At 43.4% G+C, this 22,026-nt stretch overlaps 1 protein-coding gene across 2 annotated transcripts in view; it reads right to left on the reverse strand.

The window, feature by feature from the left end:
* Positions 1-22,026, reverse strand: part of GRIN3A (glutamate ionotropic receptor NMDA type subunit 3A) — an 847,513-nt gene that overhangs the window by 185,008 nt on the left and 640,479 nt on the right. For both annotated transcript variants that reach the window (XM_073664672.1, XM_073664682.1), the window contains exon 6: positions 12,302-12,417. In XM_073664672.1, the coding sequence (XP_073520773.1) occupies positions 12,302-12,417 (116 nt within the window). The remainder of the gene's footprint in view (positions 1-12,301; positions 12,418-22,026) is intronic.

Genomic DNA, 22,026 nt, shown 5'->3' on the forward strand with positions numbered 1-22,026 from the left:
AGTTCATTAGACATGAGCTCACCTTATGCACGTCACTGACAGCGTGGGAAAATTCTCCTGCACTCAGCGCTTCAGCGTGGGAGAATTCTCACGCTGAAGCGCTGAGTGCAGGAGAATTCTCCCACGCTGTCAGTGACGTGCAGGAGGTGAGCTGAGTTCATTGGACATGAGCTCACCTTATGCACGTCACTGACAGCGTGGGAGAATTCTCCTGCACTCACCGCTTCAGCGTGAGAATTTTCCCACGCTGTCAGTGACGTGCATGAGGTGAGCCGAGTTCATTGGACATGAACTCGGCTCATCTGGATGTCGTAACAGAGAGACGCTGAGCAGCGCAAGCAAGCCTGCGCTTCTCAGTGTCTGCGGGATGAGAGGCTGGATGGCAGCGTTCTGCTGCGGTCCAGCCTGTCATCTCGATGTAGCAGAGCTGAAGCTGTCGTGGGAACCATGGAAAGGTAAGGATGAGGTTGCTTTATTATTTTTCTTTTATTGCAGGAGATCGTTAGCTTCAGCTGGAATGGGCGTGACGGTAAGTATGGTTTAATTTAGAACAATAAAGGATTGTGTCTTTATTTCAATTAAAGGACTTTATTCTGGGTGTTTGTGTTTTTTTTAACTTTGACTATGGGGTTAGTAATGGGGGTGTCTTATAGACGCCTCTCCATTACTAACCTGGGCTTGATGTCAGCTGGCATTATAAGCTGACATCAACCCCAACCCTATTACCCCCTGCCACCGCACCAGGGCAGCGTGGAAGAGCGAGGCTAAGTGCCAGAATTGGCGCATCCTATGAATGCGCCATTTCTGGGGCGGCTGACGGCTGGTGTTTCTAGCCTGGGAGGGGGCCAATATTCATGGCTCCCTTCCTGGGCTATTAATATCAGCCCCCAGCTGTCTGCCTAGCCTTTGCTAGCTATTAAATTAGGGGGGACCCCACGTCATTTTTTTTGGGGTGTCCCCCATTTTAATAGCTAGTAAAGGCTATGTATTCAGCTGGGGGCTGATATTAGTAGCCTGGGAAGCTCCGTGGGTATTACCCCCTTCCCAGGCTTCAAACATCTGCCCCAGCCGTCTGCTTAACCTCCGCTAGAGACTAAAATTAAGGGGAACCCCACGCCAATTTTTTTAATAATAAATCCTTTATTTTAATACTAAATGACAAGTACAGTAACCAACACTATCACTGTACTTCATATATATGTGACTGACATGTTTCTATCTATCTAATCTATGTGTGAAGCTCTATTCTGTCTGTTATAAATTGTCGGGTACCGCTGCTGAATTGCCGGCCAGCTTTTTTAAAGAGACGGTGCATGAAAACACTATTATTTTTTTTGATAAATCCTTTACGCTAAATGACAAGTACAGTAAGCAACACTGTCACTGTACTTCATATATATGTGACTGACATGTTTATATCTATCTAATCTATGTGTGAAGCTCTATTCTTTCGGTTCTAAATTGTCGGGTACAGGTGTATGCCGCTGCTGAATTGCCGGCTTTTCATGTTTCACTGTGAGCACTGTTCCCATCGATTTGGGCAATCACTGTAATGCCACAACCACCATGGCTGTGGCATTACAGTGAGTGGCAGACAATCCCTGCATGATTGGTGCTCTAAATAGCGCCAGACATGCAGGACACGCTTTTGGTGCACGAACAGTTATCGAACATAACCTCGAACAGCCGAATTTTTTGCAAATCGTTCGGGTTCGTCGAACAACTCGAACACCGCCCAAAACAGCTCGAATTTGAGATTGGCGAACAGTTCTAGTCGAACACCGCTCATCTCTACTCCCTATGCCATGCAGCCTGTCAGCACTGCACACAGGGAGACATTACTTTGTTCATGCACTGCGCATGACCAAAATAATGTCCTGCCTCCTGGTGACCCGGGTGTTGTCATGACGACATCGGGTCATCATGGCAACATCCAGGAATCCACGGCAGGCATCTCTGGAGGCCGTCAGGAGAGGGGAGTAAAGCGATCACCTCCCCTTGCCCCCACAATGCTGCAATCGACTTCGATCACTGCATTGCGGGGGTTAATGTGCTGGGAGCGGTGTGGGACCACTCGCTGCACATAGCACGGGGTGTCAGCTGTGACAATCTGCTTACACCCGGCGGCGATCGCCCCGCACGACCTGTTTGCGGGCGCGATCGCCACTCGCGTAATAATGCATAGCTGGTCCATAAGTCCCAGGGCACAGCTGCATACTATTACTGACGTCATCGGAAAGGGGTTAAAAAAAAAGTAAAGTTTTTTTCTTTTTTAATGGTTTTTTTTTGTTTGTTTATATAAAGATATGGAGTCTTTTAGGACTAGACTACCTATGTAAAAGGGATTTTAGATGGGTGTGCCTTGATTTGCTAAACACAGCCTTCGCCCTAACTGATGTGTTTCTGCTTCCTATAAAAAGCAGTCATGGCTTTTGTTCATTTAGATAAATATACCTGATGAAGACTATTTTATGTTGAAACGCGTTGTATGGAGAAATAAAAATTGTACAGGAAATAATATTTGCCTATATTTACCTTTATTATAGATTATTGGGAGCGCATTTAGCCTGGAGAGAAATCCATGTCCATTACATTCCTATGACAAGTCTGAAGGGGTTCTCAATAGCTACCAGGAACGTGCAGCAGACCGGCAGTGAAGGAAAACTCACTATTGTGATCCTTAAGGATCGATATGCAAGACTGCAAGATCCATAAATAGGTGAGTACAACATTGATTTATATGCACCCATCTTAGCAAAGCAGCTACATTTAGATCTGTGTGCTCTCTGTTTCTTTCTCCTTTTTCTATGGTGGACTCATTGGAATGTGAACATTGTAGATTCAAACTGGAGGTAGCAAAATCAAGAAGGAACGAAAATATAAACTAGAAGAAAAGAAACAAGTGTGAAATAGACCGGAATGTTTGTTAAATCTTAGATTCCTCAAAATCCCCCCCTTTTACTTTGATTACAGCTTTACAAACCCTTGGCATTCTTTCAAGCAGCTTCATAAGGTAGTCACCTGGAATGGCTTCCTATAAACAGATATGACAAAAGATCAATTGTGAATTCAGCAACTTTCAGAAAGTGTTTGCAACCATTAGTTGCATTTTGCAGAGGCAGAGTTGGTGCACAGCTCCATACAATGCTGAGCTATATTCTACATCTGTTCAAAGTAAGAAAAGGCAATAACCACTCAACTAAGGGAAAAAAACAGTCCATCATTTCTTTAAGACATAAAGGTCAGTCAACTGGTGGAACCTTAAAGGTATTCTCAAGTACAGTTGTGAAAACCATCAAGCACTATTAGTGATAAGTGAATCAATCCACAGAGAACTGAGTTTGAGATGAATTTCCTGAAACTCGAGGTTAAATGTGAATTCAAACATCTTGAGGTTTGATTTGCAATTCACAAAATGTAAAAAAAAAAAAAACTAGCCTAGCATCATTTCCCACACTGGTGAAGCATCAGAGAGCAGGCCAAGTGGGATTTCCCATAATGACCAGCAACTATGATATCTCATACCAGTTTATAAATCAGATTATCATACCTTGTATAGTAGTGGTCAGTAAAACATTGGGTGAGCGGAGATCAGTGGTTCCCAAGGGAGCAAAGTTGGGTGTAGGATTGGCCTTATGTATGACAGTTGATTTCCATCTCCAGACTAACTAGGTAACAATTCTTGTGTCCAACTTCTCTCTCCTTCTCCCCTTTCCATGCAAAAATATTCACCGGAAATCAAATTTTCAGAATACATTTGATGGAACTTCATTGGTCGACAATTGGAAGGATATCTGCCAGCAGTGAATCTGATGATTTGTATTTCCAAGTGCAACAATTAACCCCATAGCTCCCTGATCTAGTGGCACCAGAAGTCCCAGAAATAACAGGATTGACACTGTTGCCTAGCGAACAAAACAGAAACAGAGGGTACAGGAACCAGCACAGATATTATACTTAACCTCTGCACAGGAAAGAGGAGCATCTTCCATATTCCACAGTAGCCTCAGAAAAAAAAAAAATCTTTATTCAGAAAAATCTGTTAAAAAGCAGACAAACACACAGACTAATGTGTAAAAACCACACCAGAGGTACTGAACTCTATTGGTTATTCCATAGAGCCCCTTGGCCGCATGCTGGTGGTGCTGGGCTGGCGCCGGCACTATGCGTTCTATGGAGTGGAGCGCAAGCGCTTTGCTACTGAGCGCCGGATGTGACGCATGGTGAAGCCGAAAGCTGTGCGTACCAAGTGGTGGAAACTGGAAGTCGTGCGTTCCCCTGTGTGGAGCTCATGCCGATCTGTCAGGTTGAACAGTGTATCAATAAACTGTCTATGGAGGGTTTAGAGCACAAACACATGGAGTATGGGGGCCTATTGTATGCAGGTGTTTACACCTGATATCTATTATTGGGCACTTCCTATTGGGACCAATGGAACTATGGGGGAGGATCTATTTAAACAGAACTGTTGGAAGGTTTGAGTTACCTATCCCAGTTCTGACTATCAAAATGCACTGAACATCAGTGCGGATCTGCACTAAGAGACATCTATATTCTAAATATTTATATACCCTGGACATTCCTTTTGTATCAGCCTCCTGAGGAACCAAAAAGTTGGGGAAACGCGTTGAGGCACTGGGACACTAATCAGAGGCTTGAGACCTCTGTTATTCATCTAGGACCATCCTTCTATGCTCAAGATAAGTCTTCCATTTGAGACACTGGGACACAGAGGCTGGAGACCTTTGTTATGTATCCGGGCCATCTTTCTACGATCAAGATAAGTCCTCCATCTACATTAATTTCTTTTGACTGTGTTTATAACATATCCCTTAGCTTGCATCGGATTGTGGTGCAATTAGGAAGTAATTCTAGGTCGAGACAGGATATTTGGGGATAGCCAGCATGGAGCAGGAGCGCCAAAATTGCCAACTTTAAATAGGGTGCCAACCTCCTCAGGCAGGTAGGAATCAGTATATAGGTATATATTTAGGGCCTGATCAGTGTTTATGTACAGTGTAGAGATCTATGGAAGAGTGATCCTGTCTGTGTTTTTAGTTATGCACTTTTGTCACTTTGTTCACTAGGTTGCACTTATCCTTGTGGGGTACTGACAAAGTCGTAATATGATTCAATATAATCCTATTTCCCTATATCTATAACAGAGGGGATTAATTTATGATAATCAATGCGATATTAGCTATGTGAAGTGGCCCTTTTTTGCTATTAGGGCTCTATGGAATAACCAATAGAGTTCAGTACCTCTGTTGTGGGTTTTACACATTAGTCTGTGTGTTTGTCTGCTTTTTAATAGATTTTTCTGAATAAAGATTATTTTTTATTCTGAGGTTACATGTTAACCATACTTCTTTCCTCAGAATAGCTGTATTATAATATAAATATTCCACAGTAGCCATTAATAGTCTCCTAGTGGACACCCCCATTTGGAAAATGTCACTTTTCCTTTTACTTGCTAATGTAACAGATGGCAGTTGAAATGAATAGTTGACCAACCTGTCAGAAGATATTTGATACAGATCCAACAAAAAAAACTTTAGAACTTCACTTTATTGTTCCCTTATCATTGAAAGTATCTAAAAATTTATAGTAGCAATGCTGCATTCCTAAATCAAGTCATCTAACCACCATGTAGCATTCAAACTGTTGGCATGAAAGTTATTTTGGGGACAAAGCTTCTAATCTTAGGCCACGAGAAATATACTATTATGTTTATGTTGATTTTTCAATTCATGAGTTTTTTTTTCTTCGGGTGGAACAAGAAACAGGGACTTTCGCCATAAGTATGATGTTGACTTGTCTTGGCCTGTAAACAATGAATATTTGCTAAATATGTTGATTAACCATTGTGTAGACCCTGTGGCTTGGTGACTCGCAGATCATAGGAGTATAAATCATACAAATTGATTTACAACCCAAGGTGGTTTGCACGTTAATGACCAGGCCAATTTTTACAATTCTGACCACGGTCACTTTATGAGGTTATTAATCTGGAACGCTTTAACGGATCCCCCTGATTCTGAGAGTGATTTTTCAGGACATATTGTACTTCGTGATAGTGATAACATTTATTCGATACCATTTGCATTTATTTGCGAAAAAAAACTGAAATTTTGTGAAAATTTTGCAATTTTCAAAATTTGAATTTTTATGCCCTTAAATCAGAGAGATATGTCACACAAAATAGTTAATAAATAACATTTCCTTCATGTCTACTTTACATCAGCACAATTTTAGAACCAATTTTTTTTTTATAAGGGAGCTATAAGGGTTAAAAATTGACCTGCGATTTCTCATTTTTCCAACAAAATTTACAAAACCATTTTTTTAGGGACCACATCACATTTGAAGTCACTTTGAGGGGTCTTTATGACAGAAAATACCCAAAAGTGACATGATTCTAAAAACTGCACTCCTCAAGGTGCTCAAAACCACATTCAAGAACTTTATTTACCCTTCAGGTGCTTCACATGAATTTTTGGAATGTGGAAGAAAATAATTTACATTTAACTTTTTTCACAAAAATGTTATTTTAGACCCAATTTTTTTTTATTTTTGCAGGGGTAACAGAAAAAATGGACCACAATATTTGCTTTGCAATTTCCACTGAGCATGCACATACCCCATATGTTGGGAAAGACCACTGTTTGGGCGCACGGCAGGGCACGGAAGGGAAGGAGCGCCATTTGACTTTTTGAATGTTATTATGATTGACAGCTTTCACACACTAAAAGACTCATTTTTTTTGTAAAATCTAGTTTTTGCATCACCATATTTTGAGAGATATTATTTTTCCATATTTCGGCCGACAGTCATGTAACGGCTTGTTTTTTTCTGGACAAGTTGATGTTTTTATTTTCAGGCACGTGACATTTTTTGATCGCTTTCTATTCCGATTTTTGGGAGGCAGAATAAACAAAACCAACAATTCAAGAATTGTTTTTTTTTTACATTTTTTTATGTTGTTACGCGTGTGGTAAAATTGATAAGGTAGCTTTATTTTTCGGGTCTGTACTTTTACTGCAGTACCACATTTAAATTGTTTTTCTATGTTTTGTCGCTTTAACACAATAAAAGCTATTTTATAGAGATAATATTTTTTTGCATCACTTTATTCTGAGAGCTATAACTTTTTTATTTTTCGGCTGATGGAGCTGTATGGCGGCTAGTTTTTCGCAGGACAAGATGTCGTTTTCACCGGTACCATTTTTATTTATAATCATCTTTTTGATCGCGTGTTATTCCTTTTTTTGTTTGGCGGTATGGTGATAAAGAATTGTTTTTTGCTTTGTTTTTTTTTTTTTTTTTTACCGTGTTCACTAAAGGGGTTAACTAGTTGGACAGTTTTATAGGTCAGGTCATTCCGGACGCGGCGATACCAAATATGTGTACTTTTATTATTTTTAGTTTTTTTCATAATAATATTTATTGATGGGTACATTATATTTTTATTTTTGGTGGATTATTTTTTTTATTTATTTTTTTATATATTTTTATATATTTTTTTATTTTTTTCATTTTTTAACACTTTTTTTTACTTTTATACTTTGTTCCACTATGGGACTTTTACTTTTTTTTACTCTGATTGCCTGTATAGCATAGGGATGGAACACCATCCCTGTGCTATACAGGCTGTCAGCGCTGCAGATGCAGAAGATACTTTGGTCATGCACTGCGCATGAACAAACTATCTTCCTGCTTTCTGGTGATCCGGATGTTGTCATGACGACATCGTGTCGTCATGGCAACATCAGGGAAGCCGCGGCAGACAGCGTTAGACGCCGGCAGGAGAGGTGAGTATCGCAATCACCTCCCCTTGCCCCGGCAATGCTGCGATCGACTTCAGCAGGCCAGCAAAAGGATGAGACTGTGTCATTTTGTACCATCTTGGGTATTTTCTCGGACTGTTCTATATGTTATTGTCTGTTTGGTGGTTCAATAAAATATTGCCACACTATTTAACCCTCAACTTGTGATGTCTGAGTAATATTATGCCTACGGAAGACCCCGTAAGTAATCAAAACCATAAATAAGACTGTTGACTTACTCAGGTCACGGACTGTCAATCATCAGTAATATAAATAGTGAAATGATTAGATCTTTGCTCAAAGGAAATAATAGATTTGATCTCACCAAAATCATCCATTACGGAGAGACCTGGGAACAACATTCAGGAGCAGGACCCCAATTTCTATATAGCCCAATTTTATTGACTCATCCCTATTCACACCAATAGTTCTGGCCCAGACAAGGGCAGAATCCATCTGTCCCTCATTTATTGTTGTCTTAGAATGTCCTTACCATTCTCCCAACATATTTAATTTGATACTCTTCAGGGGAGAGAAATGATAGATGAGACCTAGACTTATTGGATGGCAACATCTGTCTCTGACACAATTTTTTTTATGACACTTTCATTGATACCATTTTTTGCTGAATCTGCACCCTTTTACTTGCTAGTGTACTGTTTAGGCTTCTTACCTTTTCCTGATTTTGTCCACATTCTCCTTCAGAGTGCAAACATATTCTCCAAACATCAAGGAGATGTTGGAAGACATTCTAATCATAATGCAAACTCCCAATGACTCAGCATTTCATACAGAAGCACAGTGTGCTAACTGTTTATGCTTTACATTTATCACTTCAGACATCATTCTTTAGTGTCTGGTGCCTGGGCTTGTTAGACTGGGGCATTTCTTTTACTAAATGTATTGATGTACACGACACCAATACCTCATGTCATGCATGCGACACTTGATCTGTGCACAGCTGTAACAGCATACATGGCATAGTCTAATATATTGCATTACATACTATATATGCAATATATTGAAGCATAAGCATGGCATTACCAAAGTCAATGAACAAGTTCAACAAGTAGAAACTAGAGTTCGCAAAGCAGCAGTCTGGGATTTCTATAAGAGATTAGCAAACCGATTTTCAACTCTCACAAGCCAAAGGCAACATTTTAAGAAATGTTATTTTATATGTCTATTCTCTTTGGGATTTGTTTTTTTGTTTTGGGTACTAAAATAAAATAAAAAAATATGATAAAAAGAAGATTCAATAAGGTAATTTAAGGCTAAATTTACACATAGCTCTATGCAGTATTTTCCGCTTTGTGGTCTCGGTTTTTATTTCTTTATTTTTTAAAATCAAATGAACATAGTGTTTTAAGGCATTTCTTTCAATAAGCTTCTCTATAGCATTTCAAAAACATAAGAAAAAAACATGTTTTAAATCTTACAAAACAAAAATGCCACTAGAACTGTGTCATCTCTTTCATAAAACACCATTTGTTTCACAGGTTTTTCAAATTTAACCTGCAGCGATGACAATGGGAACTTCTACATGTAGAGGAAAGACGGTTTAATCATCATGACAGATTGTGATTCTTTACTTGCGAGCAAGTGCCACAATACACATTTTACAGCAAAAATTTTGTAGTATAAATGTTGCACAAAATATATTGCTGACAAAACATTTGTTTATGCCTTGATGTTTTGTGATTTATAACCACTTATTTAATTGGATAAGTAGACTTAGCTTAAAGGACAAAATAACATCCATAAAAATAAATTTAAAATGTATTGCTGTTGAGAAATTAAGTGGAAGCCTAATTGGTGGTAATAAATTAGCTTCCATAATTTAATCTGCTAATTATTCTAGCAAATTTTCTAAATTAGAAACACAAATATTTTGATAAAAGTGATCATTTACGATGCAAATTGTCTAATGACTTACCTTATTATCATCTTCAATTGAAAGCTTCCAAACCGTTACATAGTTTATGAAAAGATGATGATAAATTATTGCATATGAAAAATTTATTTAATGAAATATTGCATTGTCTATTTTTTGCGCAGCAGAAAAAGTTGTCGGACAAAATAAATTACACAAAATACTTAAGAAATATGAGTGAATATATTACATTTTATGCCTTATTTTTTATTCAGTTGCCTTCTTGGTTGCTAAAAGTATGTTTTTTCTTCAGCCGATGATCCCTTCTACCAATGCTGTTTTTAATTGTCCCATTCTCTGCCGGAATGTGCCATCTATCGATATTCTTTTGGACTACCCTTTTGAAATATTTGGCTTCATTGTCTGTTTTTATGTCAGTGTTTCTTAATATTCCCAGCTTAATGCCTGGTTTGACCAGTTCACAGCCTGACACTTCTTTTGTCTTCTGCTTCTGATTGACCCTCTGAACTCTAACATGGCTTCTACTGACTATATATATGGAACTGATTTTGTTCTTGCCTCTCTGCTGTTTTTAGCCTGGGGCCCCTGCAACAAGGGTTCCATCACTTTATAAAGGTTAAAGAGTTAAAACCAGAGGAGTGTTTGTCCCTCTCCCTATGTCAGTACCATTGCACATTTCTATCCCTTTCCCACTGCATTGGGAAATTGGCAACATTGCCTTCTCATCGTTCATTGAACATCGTTGTCACCTTCCTAACTCCTCACTATTTTACAGCAGCATTGTTCACCTACTTGCCCCTCATCCACTGACATCAGCAGTTTCCCCTGTCTTCTCCTCTCCTATTGAGAGTAACATTTTTCCCATTCACATTCCTATTCTACAGTCAGGAGCAATTTTCTACTTGTCTTCCATCTTCAGCATTTTTGCCCCCTTCCCACAACACCACAACTGGCAGCAGCATTCTACCCTTCCCACCTCACCCCCACCGGCAGCAGCATTATTCCCTGCTATACTGATACCACTTGCAGCAGAATTCTCTTCTTCCCATTCTTTTCCCACTGGCAGCACATTTACCATCTTCCCACCCCTTTTCCATGTGCAGCAGCATTGTAGCCCTACAGTCCTTTTAAAGGGGTTCTGTCATCTGTGTAGTCTTATTCACATGAAAGAGTTAGGTTGAGCGTGGTTTTTTTTTGAGGTGGACATAGGTTCTGAGGATCAATTAGTGGACAGAGCTTTATTCTTCTAAGATCTTTTGCACTCTATATAGAACCCTGGAAGCATCAGATAGGGCAGAGATAGATTGTTGTATGACTCGTGCGATGATCGCATTGCACTTAATGGACTGGCCGGCACATCTCCTGATCTGAGCATGACAGCATGATGTATGTACAGCTGTCAAACTCAGGTCAGGATAGCAGACAGCCACGATGTGATCCTCACAGGAGTAATACGCCAAGCTGTCTCTGCCCTTAGACTTCTGCTCTGGAGTTCCTGCTCTGTGATCGTGAATAAATGGTGAATAAATCCACAATGCAATATATATTACAACCAAATAGTAGAAAAGTATACAATGCTCTAGCAATAGTGAAATGCAGAAAGTAAAGAGCATGTAAATTAATACCCAGTGCTGCAGTATAGAAAAAGTGCACAAAATAGGTAACAAATAATTTGATATACAATATGAAAAACACCTAGGGCTATTTCCAAAGAGGGATCCAAGTAACAGAGTAAATGATGCGCCATGAAATCAGGTGCCATGTCTATGACAGCTAAAATATTGCTTTGTCAATCTCCACTGAGGTATGCACACATTACATTGTCATTTTCATAAGTCCTACTCTGTGACAAAACATTAATGGGGACTCAGCACCCCACTAGTTTAAAAATTTGAGAATCATTGCATTACAAAACTCCATAAACTGCATTAATAAGTTTTCACATTTTACATTTAACAAGCAAAGTGGATTTGATTTCATGAAACGTGCATTTAAAGAAATTTTCATTTTTTGGTGTGATTTTTCCATTTAAGCCTCCCTGTGGAGCCTGAAAAATGCATGTAAGAACTCCATCCAGTTTTTAAGTGCATAAGCCCAGCATTTCTGCCAAAAAAATGCATTAAAAATTACTGTGTTAAATACACACCTAAAAAAATCAAAATATGGAAAAAAAACATAAAAAAAGTAACTAAAACTGCAATAGTGTAGATTGTTAGTGAGTATTTTGATTGTGGACACATATGGAAAATATGTCTAAAAGAATGCATTGCCTCTGATTGCGAGTACATGACTTTAAAATCAATGGTTTTCCAGGTATTTTAGAGTGCACTAGAAATGTTCAAAACAGCCTACCAATAATCTATTATACCGGCAGATTAATGGAATGTTCTTATACAGCCATTTTTCTATTGTCAGAATTTTGACCCTTAGCAATACAATGAATTGATACAGCAGATAATTTAAAGAGAACAGATAAAATAAAATACATTTGGATTTCATTAAGTTCTTATCAAAAATATACAAACTTTACATATAACAATTATCAAATTTATTGCAACTAAAAAAAAAATATTAGCTGTACCTTCAATTGCAAATGGTTTGCCAACCGTCAACAACTTGCATTCAGCATCAATAGATACTTCGTAGTCCAGGAGTGCTTTGTCCATGATGAAAGCATCTAATGTTTCCGGGTCATTCCTGCACACATCACAAGACAACAATATGATGTTTAATTTAGTTAATTTGAATAAAGCAAATGCTTCCACTATGTGAACTTCATTCTAGTAGTGATGAGCGAGCATGGACTCGGTACTCGCCTGAGCATCTCAGTACTCGAGGTGGCAGGAGCTCAATGAGTACTTGCGAGATGCTCGGACGGATGCTTCGGTCCCCTCCCTGCATGTTTGGCCCCAATCCACATGCAGGGATTGCCTGCCACTCATTGTAATGCCGCAGCCATGGAGGTTGTGGCATTACAGTGATTGGCTGGCCGCACAGAGTCATCAGGTCTATATCAGACCTGGCGCCCCTGTGCTCGTCACAGTGACTCCGGAATCAGGCAGAGTAGGCAGAGGTGCTGCTGAGCTAGGGAGAGATTTGCTTGTGCATTAGGTAGTGTAGGGAGAAAACACGTACATTACACATATCCATCTCAACAAACAGTCCGTCTGAGGACTAATACATCTGCAGAGATATAAGGCAGGCAGTGTATATAGGCAGGCTGTGTATATAGCAGACTGCAGTGCATATAGCACAAGAGGCTCCATTCCAGTTCTGCCTTCTGCTGCTTTTAGATATTTCTTGACAAAGGCAAAGGTCTCAGGGGCCAGGAATAATTTTTTTTGTATCTTAATCCTCATTATTTGCTTAAAAAGCAATCCAGAGAAGACCTTTTTTCTGCGCCATTTGCTTGTTGGTACTGCAGAACACAGCCAGGTCCTTTCTATATTACAGTGCTAAAAATCCAGCTATTTAAAACTCTGTTTTCTCCGTCACACAGCTCACATATACGTTTTCAGAAAATACTGCCATTTTTGGCCTCCATTCAAATTTTTTTTTCACTGTGTCAGCGAAGTTTTTGACACCAGTTTTTGACAGCAGTTAATAAAGGTTACCTACAGGCCAGGTATTTAAAACTGTGTTTTCTCCATCACACGGATCACATATACGTTTTCAGAAAATATTGCCATTTCTAACATCCATTAAAAACTTGTTTCAGTGTGTCAGTGAAGCAGTTGACACCAGTTTGCTGTTCAAAATAGTTACCTACAGGCCAGATATTTAAAACTGTGGCTTCTCCATCACACGGATCACATATAAGTTCGCTCCAAAATCAGTCATTTGTAGTGAGCATGGAAGATATTGTCCTCCATTTAAAATGGGCAAGGCACGTGGCAAGGGACGGGGAACTGGATGTGATGGCGATGGTGCATGCAGAGGCCGAGGCCAAGGCTGTGGGCAAGCTGAAATTGTGCCACAGCAAACACCCACATCTTCTCGCCCGACCACCCTGTCACAATTGCTAGGGGACCGCAGCACACCACTATTGAACCCAGAGCAGTGTCAAAAGGTTGTTGGTTGGATAGAGGACAATGCTACCAGTCACTTAACCACCACCACCACCGTGTCTTTCACACGGTCAAGTCTCAATAGCCGTGAGTCTGGACCACATATTCCTCACCCTGATCCTCTTTCCTCCCACCATGCCGAGTGCCCGGAGACAAATGATCCCACACTTGGACACTCTGAAGAGCTGTTCACTTTTCCATTTATTGAGTCAGGCCTCTCGCCCGGTTCACTTGAAGCGAGGAAAGAGGAGATCGCATGTAGCAATGCACAAATATTGCAGCAGCCACGTTCACACGAAGGCGACGGTGGGAAATTCTCACAAGAGGTGGACGATGATGAGACACAATTGCCAGAAAGTCAGGAGGAGGACCAGGGTGCAGAAGTGGAAGATGAGGTGATGGATGATATACGAGTAGTAACTGACCCAGCCTGGCAGGAGAACATGCAGAGCAAGGAGAGCAGCACACAGGAGGAGGGAGGCAGAGAACCCCAGCAGGCAGGAAGAAGCAGTGTGGTAACCGCAGACAGAAGGCAGGCAACTGTTACCCGTAACACCAACACAACGGAAGTTGCCAGTACAGCTGTTAGGTCTTCCCGAGTCTGGTTGTTGTTTAAAGACTCTACCGATTACCCCATGAAGGCCATTTGCAGCCCATGCCAGGCCAGCATCAGCAGGGCTGGCAAAACAACCTGCCTGACCACCACCAGCATGATCAGGCACATGGCAGCAAAGCACCCGACTTTGTGGGGTGAACCCCAGGGTCCAGGAACAGTGTTAGCAGGTGGCACCATTGCTACTTCCGCTGTTGTACATGCAAGCTAATCCCCTGTCCATGGTGCATGCTAAGTTGCCTCCTGCTGTGCACCTGTCATTGCACACTCTCAAGTAGAAGCATCAGGATGCACGATCACGTCCTTGTCCCAGCGCAGCGTTCAGTTGTCCATACCCCAGTCCTTGGAACCCAAGCGCAAATAAGCAGCCAACACCCTGCAGGCCACACTACTAAATTCTCACATTTCACGACTACTAGCGCTTGAAATGTTGCCTTTTAGGCTCGCGGAGATGGAAGCATTCCACAACCTGATGGCGTCGGCCGTCCCTCTGTACTCGGTCCCCAGCTGCCACTATTTCTCTCTGTGCCGTCCCCGCATTACGCAAGCACATGTCCCAAACATTAGCTGTGCCCTCAACAACGAAGTTACTGGGAAAGTCCACCTAACCACGGACAAGTGAACAAATGCTTGTGGGCAGGGACGGTACATCTCGCTGATGGCACACTGGGTTAACATAGCGGGACCCAGTCGGACCTTGGGACGGAACACATCCTCCTGATGCCAAGGATTGCAGGCCCTCGGTCAATCAGGGTTGCCCCCACGGTCTACAGCTCCTGCAAGTCATCCTTCTCAGCCTTCTACTCCTCTTCAGCCTCCATCTCCGAAATGACCACATTAGTCACAAGCTGGAAGCACTACAGCACTGCCTCAGACAAGTGGCAACAGGCTGAGCTGAAGCTAATATGCTTACGTGACAAACCACACAATGCTGAAGAGTTGTGGACAGCTCTGAAAGAGCAGGCAGATCTGTGGCTCACACCGCTGAACCTACAGTCAGGCATGGTCGTGTGTGACAATGGCCGGAAACTGGTGGCGGCTCTGAGGCGAGGCGAGCTCACACATGTACCATGCCTGGCCCATGTGCATAACCTCGTGGTTCAGTGGTTTCTCAAATCCTACCTGGAGCAGCCGAATCTGCTTGCTAAAGTACGCCGACTGTGTGCCCATTTTAGAAAGTCACCTACAGCTTCCGCCACCCTGGACGTGTTTCAGCAGCTTTTGCAGCTTCTGGCTCACAGACTGGTGTGTGATGTCCCCACGCATTGGAACTCTACACTGCAGATGTTGGGAAGGATTTGTGAGCAAAAGAGGGCAGTTGTTGAGTACCAGCATCAACAAGGCTGTCAGCATTCAGTTCAGACTTCACACATAAGACCTCAGGAGTGGACATGGATGTCAGACATATGTACCATCCTCCAAAACTTTGAGGACTCCACCAAGATGGTGAGCGGCGATGGCGCCATAATTAGCGTCACCATCCCGCTTCTCTGTTTTCTGAAATGCCCTCTGCTCACAATTAAAGAGGATGCATTGCAGGCGGAGCATGATGAGATGGAGCAAGGACCCATACAGGGTGATTACACAAAGCTCAGCCTCATCTCATCCCAACGTGGATTAGGGGACTATGAGGAAGGGGAGGAGGAGGAAGAACAGGAGCTAATTTCATGGGATATAGACAGTACAACCTGCACAACAGTCATACCATCTGTTCAGCGTGGATGGCCAGAGGACAGAGAGGAGGAGGAGTAGTAGAGCATGGTCAGTCATCCTCTTGGTGAGGACACGGAAGCCTTGCAGGTTACTAGTCTGGCACGCATGGCTGAGTTTATATCACACTGCCTCTCCCATGACCCTTGCGTTCTCAAAATTTTGAGTGACAGTTATTACTGGTTGGTGACACTTCTAGAACCACACTACAAGGAGAGCTTTATATCTCTTATTCCTGAAGCGGACAGGTCTACAAAAATGGGGTCGTACCAGAAGGCCCTTGTTGCGGAACTATTAAAAAAATTCCCATCTGAAAACTCTGGCGGCAGAGGTCATACTTTGTTGAACAACCAAGGAGTACAGGCGAGAGAGACACAACTTCAATCCAGCAGAGGCAGGGGAACACTGTCAAATTTCTGGGAGAATTTTCTCAGCCCCTCCCATCGCATAAGCCCTGAGGCGCGGGGTACTCTCACAAGGAGTGCAAAGTTTGGGAAGATGCTGAGGGAGTAGCTTGCCGACCGTACCAACTTCCTTCGTAATTATTGGGTATCCAAGCTGGATACGTGGAATTAACTGGCTCTCTATGCCTTGAAGGTCCTGGCCTGCCCTGCCGCCAGTGTTTTATCAGAGCAGGTTTTTAGTGCCACTGGTGGAATTATAACTGATAAGCGCATCCAAATGTCAACTGAAAATGCTGACAGGCTGACTCTTATAAAAATGAACAAGGGCTGGATTGGGCCAGATTTCTCAACACCACCGAATGATAGCATCGTAACATAAACTCAAATCCAGTGTCTTTTCTTGGGTGGTGTATTCCCATGCACCTTTTCACACCCAGACATGGGTATACGCTTCCTGATTTTTGCTCTTTGTTCTTGTCCTCCTCCTTCTCCTCATTCTCCACCACCATATCACCAGGGTGACAGTGGTCCGTGATGCAACACCCACATAATTTTTTTAAAGGGTGTTTATGATGCCCGTAAAAAAAAAATGTATACAGTTTGTTCATGTATACCCCCTAGGGGTAAATGTTTGTCAGCACATACACTTAGTGCATGGGAATTACAAGAATAGGAGGCCCGCTTTATTCTAATGGGAACATTTTTTTATGAGGCCCTCCTCCACGTCACTTCCAAGGGGCATTGGAGTGCCTCCCAATTTTTGGCAGTCCTTGCATTCACTGCATAGGCAAACACAATGGGAGACCCACTTCCTAATAATGCGAACATTGTTTTCAGGAGGCCCTCTGACCTCCACGTCTCTTCCAAGGGGCATTGGAGTGCCTCCAAATTTTTGGCAACCCTTGCATTCACTGCATAGGCAAACACAATGTGAGAACCACTTCCTAATAATGAGAACATTGTTTTCAGGAGGCCCTCTGACCTCCACGTCTATTCCAAGGGGCACTGGAGTGCCTCCAAATTTTTGGCAACCCTTGCATTCACTGCATAGGTAAACACAATGTGAGACCCACTTCCTAATAATGGGAACATTGTTTTCAGGAGGCCCTACTCTAAGTCTCTTCAAAGGGGTATTGCGGTGCATACAAATTTTCAAAGTGATATTGGGGTGCGTCCAAATTTTGGGCAGCCCTGGCACTCACTGCATACGCAATAACAGTATAGGAGACCCACTCTTTAGTAATGGGAACAATAAAACATAGCCGGCTGATGGCTCTCTAAGAATAGTGAGGGCAGACTGCTGGCCTTTTAAGAATAGGAAAGGTCGACTGATGGCCCTATAAAAAAAGGCTTTGTGACTTTCAGAGTCCCTCCTTCATAAATGAAACACGATGTGTCTGATGATATCTCACACACCACATGGCCAGATAAGGTTGTAAAATGTTAAAATGACATTTCCTGGTGAATGCATTTGTCACGGTTGAAAGCAATGCAAAAGTGCAAAAATGCATCAAAAACGCTACTTGTGAACATAGCCCAAGGTGAGGAGTAGTGTTGAGCCATCCCCGTAGTGTTCGGGTTCAGTTTGGTTCGTCGAACACTGGTATGTTCACCAAACTGTTCGTCGAACTGTTCGTCGAACACCGTCGATCACCGTTAAAACCGATGGCAGGCAAACAAAAACACATAGAAACACATAGAAAACACATTCAAAGGTGTCCAAAAGCTGACAAACTGCTCAGAAGACACAACTAACACATGGAAAAGTGACAAGTACATATAGTCATGCGAAAAGAAAAGAGGTGGAGGAGTAAAAGGAGGGGGAGACACAAATATAGGCATGTCATGCCCTTCTAAAATCAAGAAAGGCTGGAGAAAAAATCTAAAATCAGCCTACCAACACCCAGACGTCGTGACAAGAAAATTAAAAAAAGAAATATCTTTAGGTAGAATGGCGGTTCCATTCAGAACACTTTCCTTACAAGACGTAGTGGGATCCCCGTTGTGAATTGTGCCAAAAACGGAACCCAATACATTCGGACTAATCCACCATTTGTCATATACAAGGGGCAGGTCAGTAAACGACAACATCGACGCGGAACCAAGTACAGTAGTATATACTGTACATCCTTTGACAAAGCTATCAGGCGGATCAAGAAGTTGGGAAGGGTCACCCTAATGGCCAAAACAGACAATGATGCGGCGTTCCGGTTACTTACTACCTGTGCCTCCGAATAGTGTCCACCTATTGGGCTGCTTCTGGGAAGGAGCATACTATATAGATCGCTGTTTGCCCATGGGGGGATCCAGATCCTGCTCACTATTTGAGGCGTTTAGTTGCTTCCTCGAATGGGTTGTAATGGACATTTCTAAGGGGGCACATATTATCCATTACCTCGACAACTTCTTATGCCTGGGCCCAAAAGATTCGCCACAGTGTGAATACACGTGGTAGTCCACCTGTGAGAATGAGAGAGCTGGAGGGAGAGCAGACACAACAGAGCTGAAGGGTTAGATGGAGAACGGAAGAAGGAAAGAGGGCGAGGGAGGTAAGGGAGTACAGTGGAAGGCCGACCTGAGCTCCCCCACATTCCTGCTGGGCGGGGAACAGCCCTGGGAAGGAAAGCCGCTGGCGCATCCCTTTGAGTTTATGGGCGCAAGAGGGCAGAGGGACTACGCTGGAAAGTGAAGCCGACACGGCCAGTCCGTTCCTGCCCGTGCGACCTCCGTGTCGCCGGGTTTGTGCCAGAGCCGTGGTGGACCCTGCCGGCCAGCCCCCCTCTCCCAATACTGGTGCCTGTCCGCTGGTGGGTCGAGCCCCCCCGCGGTGGGGGGGGTAAGATCTGCAGAAGAAAGACCATCTTCCAGCCAAACTAAGATGTCTACTTCTTTTCGTGGACAATGTGATACGATCCCTTTCTTACGGACACACCCATCGCTACAAATTCCAGATGAGGCACAAAAGCAGCAGGTGCTTCAAAGGATATCAAGTGCTCCATCAAGTGGGCTCTCCTCCACCTCAACTTCAACATCACAAATACTCCAGTCCTCAGAGGTGTCACCCCAATCGCATTTGCTTCCTCACAGCTCCCATGTCTCCAGCTGCCCGTCTGAGTATGGGGTAACACAGATGGTTGAGTTTGCACAGCTGTTTACTCATACTATAGCCTGGGAAACGGAGGTCTGCTCCAGAGCTTCTGTTAATCCAGACGAGGAAATGATCTGCACTGATGCCCAGAATCTTTATGAGTCGGATCCAGGACCAGATGAAGAAGGTTCTGAGCATAATGTAGACCCTCGTTCCCAAACTGTAACTCCTGTTGGTGGAGACAATGATGAAGACGATGATGAGACTCAAATACCTGATTGGAGCGACAACTTGACTTTTCGGTCAGGGCAGGAAGAGGTTGGCTCTGAGGACGACAGGTGTGAGAACACACAGGGTGATGATGACAAGGTTGGAGATCCCACTTACTGTCAACCACAGTCAGCCAGTCGATGAGGTCAGCAGAGGAGGAGGAGGAGGATGCTATAGACGACGAGGTTAGGTTGCGCCTTCCTGGACAGAGACAGAGTACTGGAAGCATGTCAACAACTGCATCCTCAACCACAACTCTGCCTCTCACCACAAGTCGTGGTGGCTCTTCAGGTCGCATGGGATCTAAGCCTTGCATAGCCTGGGCATTTTTTAAGATCGATAAAGATGACCCAACTCGTGTTATTTGTAATATTTGTCACCAAAAGCTAAGTAGAGGCCAAAAAATCCATATTTTGAGTACTTCATGCATGAACCGTCACATAGATATGAAGCATAAGTTGCAGTGTGAAGCTCACTGTGCAACAATGCGGCCTAGCGGGCCGGGCCAACCACCGTCTGCCCCATCTTGTGCATCCGTGGCCTCTTCATCCTCTGTGACTGGGGGGACAGCAGTCACACATGTTTTTGGACGCAGACCTGCCACCTCTTTACCCGCAACAGCCAGTGTGATTGGCAGGTCATCATTTCATTTGGAAGTGGAAACACAAGATGATGTTGAGCGCTCTCCGACTACTTCTCAAAGAAAGGTGTGCCTGCGCTACACCGGCATGTCGCACACAACATCACCGCTTCTTTGAGAAACTCTGTGTGTGACAGGGTGCATTTCACCACAGACACTTGGATGAGTAGGCATGGACAGGGGCGTTACATGTCGCTGACTGGGCACTGGGTAACTATGGTGACAGCAGGACAAGGGGCTGCTGTCCAAGTCTTGCCGTCCCCACGAGTTGTGCGTCAATCCTCTTTATCTAGAAGTTCCTCCACTGCTTCTGCCTCCTTCACCTGCACTCAAAGCCTGTCTGGTAATTCCACCCGCTTTCTAACTGCGCAGAAGGAATCCTGCACACCTCCTTACTATGCTGGCAGCAAGGCTCAACGGCATCAGACGGTGTTTACTTTGAAATGTCTGGGAAATGTGTGTCACACAGCTGAGGAGTTGTGGTCAGCTCTGGAGACCCAGTTTCATGAATGGTTGTCTCCACTGGACCTGCAACCAGGGAAGGCCGTGTGCGACAATGCTGCAAACCTGTGTGCGGCCCTTCGACTTGTATGGCTCACGTGTTGAACCTGGTTGTCAAGCAATTTTTAGCCCACTATCCCGGACTAGATGCAGAGGGCACGGTCGCTGTGAGCTCACTTCCGCCATTCTCATCCCGCAGCTCAACGACTTACATCTCTACAGAAGTCGTTGGGCCTGCCAGTTCACCGGCTAAAATGCAATGTGCCTACCCGGTGGAATTCAACTCTGCACATGTTGCAGCGACTGTGGCAGCAACGACAAGCCCTGGTGCAATATGTTCTGATGTATAGCCTGGGCCAACGAGTTCCAGAGGTGGGGCAAATCACGCTGCAGGAGTGGTCTCTGATCAGGGACCTATGCACCCTTCTGCACAGTTTTGAAATGGCGACGAAGATGTTTAGTGCTGACGATGCCTTTATCAGCATGACTATTCCGGTGATTTACATGCTGGAGCACACGTTAATCAGAATTCGGAGTCAGGTGGTGGGACAAGAGGAGGTGGAGGAAGTAGAGGAGGAGTCATATGCGGAAGGGATAACATCTCCAAGTCCAGATGGTAGGCAGCACCAAGGCGGCAGGCATGGAAGGGTGGCGGAGAGGGATTAACCAGGGCGCATGGTAGCAGCCAAACTGTAGAGGAAGGTGCAGGAGCCGAGGATGAAGTATAGGATGAACTGGCGATGGGCATGGAAGACTCATCAGATGAGGGAGACCTTGATCACATTTCTGTTGTGCGAGGTTGGGGGGAGAGGGCAGAGGAAGGAAGCATGATTCTTACCTCGCTACCAACACAACAAAGACTTGGCACTCCTGGATGTGCAAGACACATGAGTGCCTTCTTGCTGCACTACCTGCAACATGACCCTCGGATTGTCAGAATTCGAAGTAATCCCGACTACGGGTTGCCACACTCTTAGATCCCCGGTACAAAAGTATATTTGCCGAAATAATTC

Source organism: Phyllobates terribilis, unplaced genomic scaffold (assembly GCF_046119375.1).
Source record: "Phyllobates terribilis strain yellow unplaced genomic scaffold, ASM4611937v1 Scaffold_1__5_contigs__length_1240528914, whole genome shotgun sequence".
NCBI lineage: Eukaryota > Metazoa > Chordata > Amphibia > Anura > Dendrobatidae > Phyllobates > Phyllobates terribilis.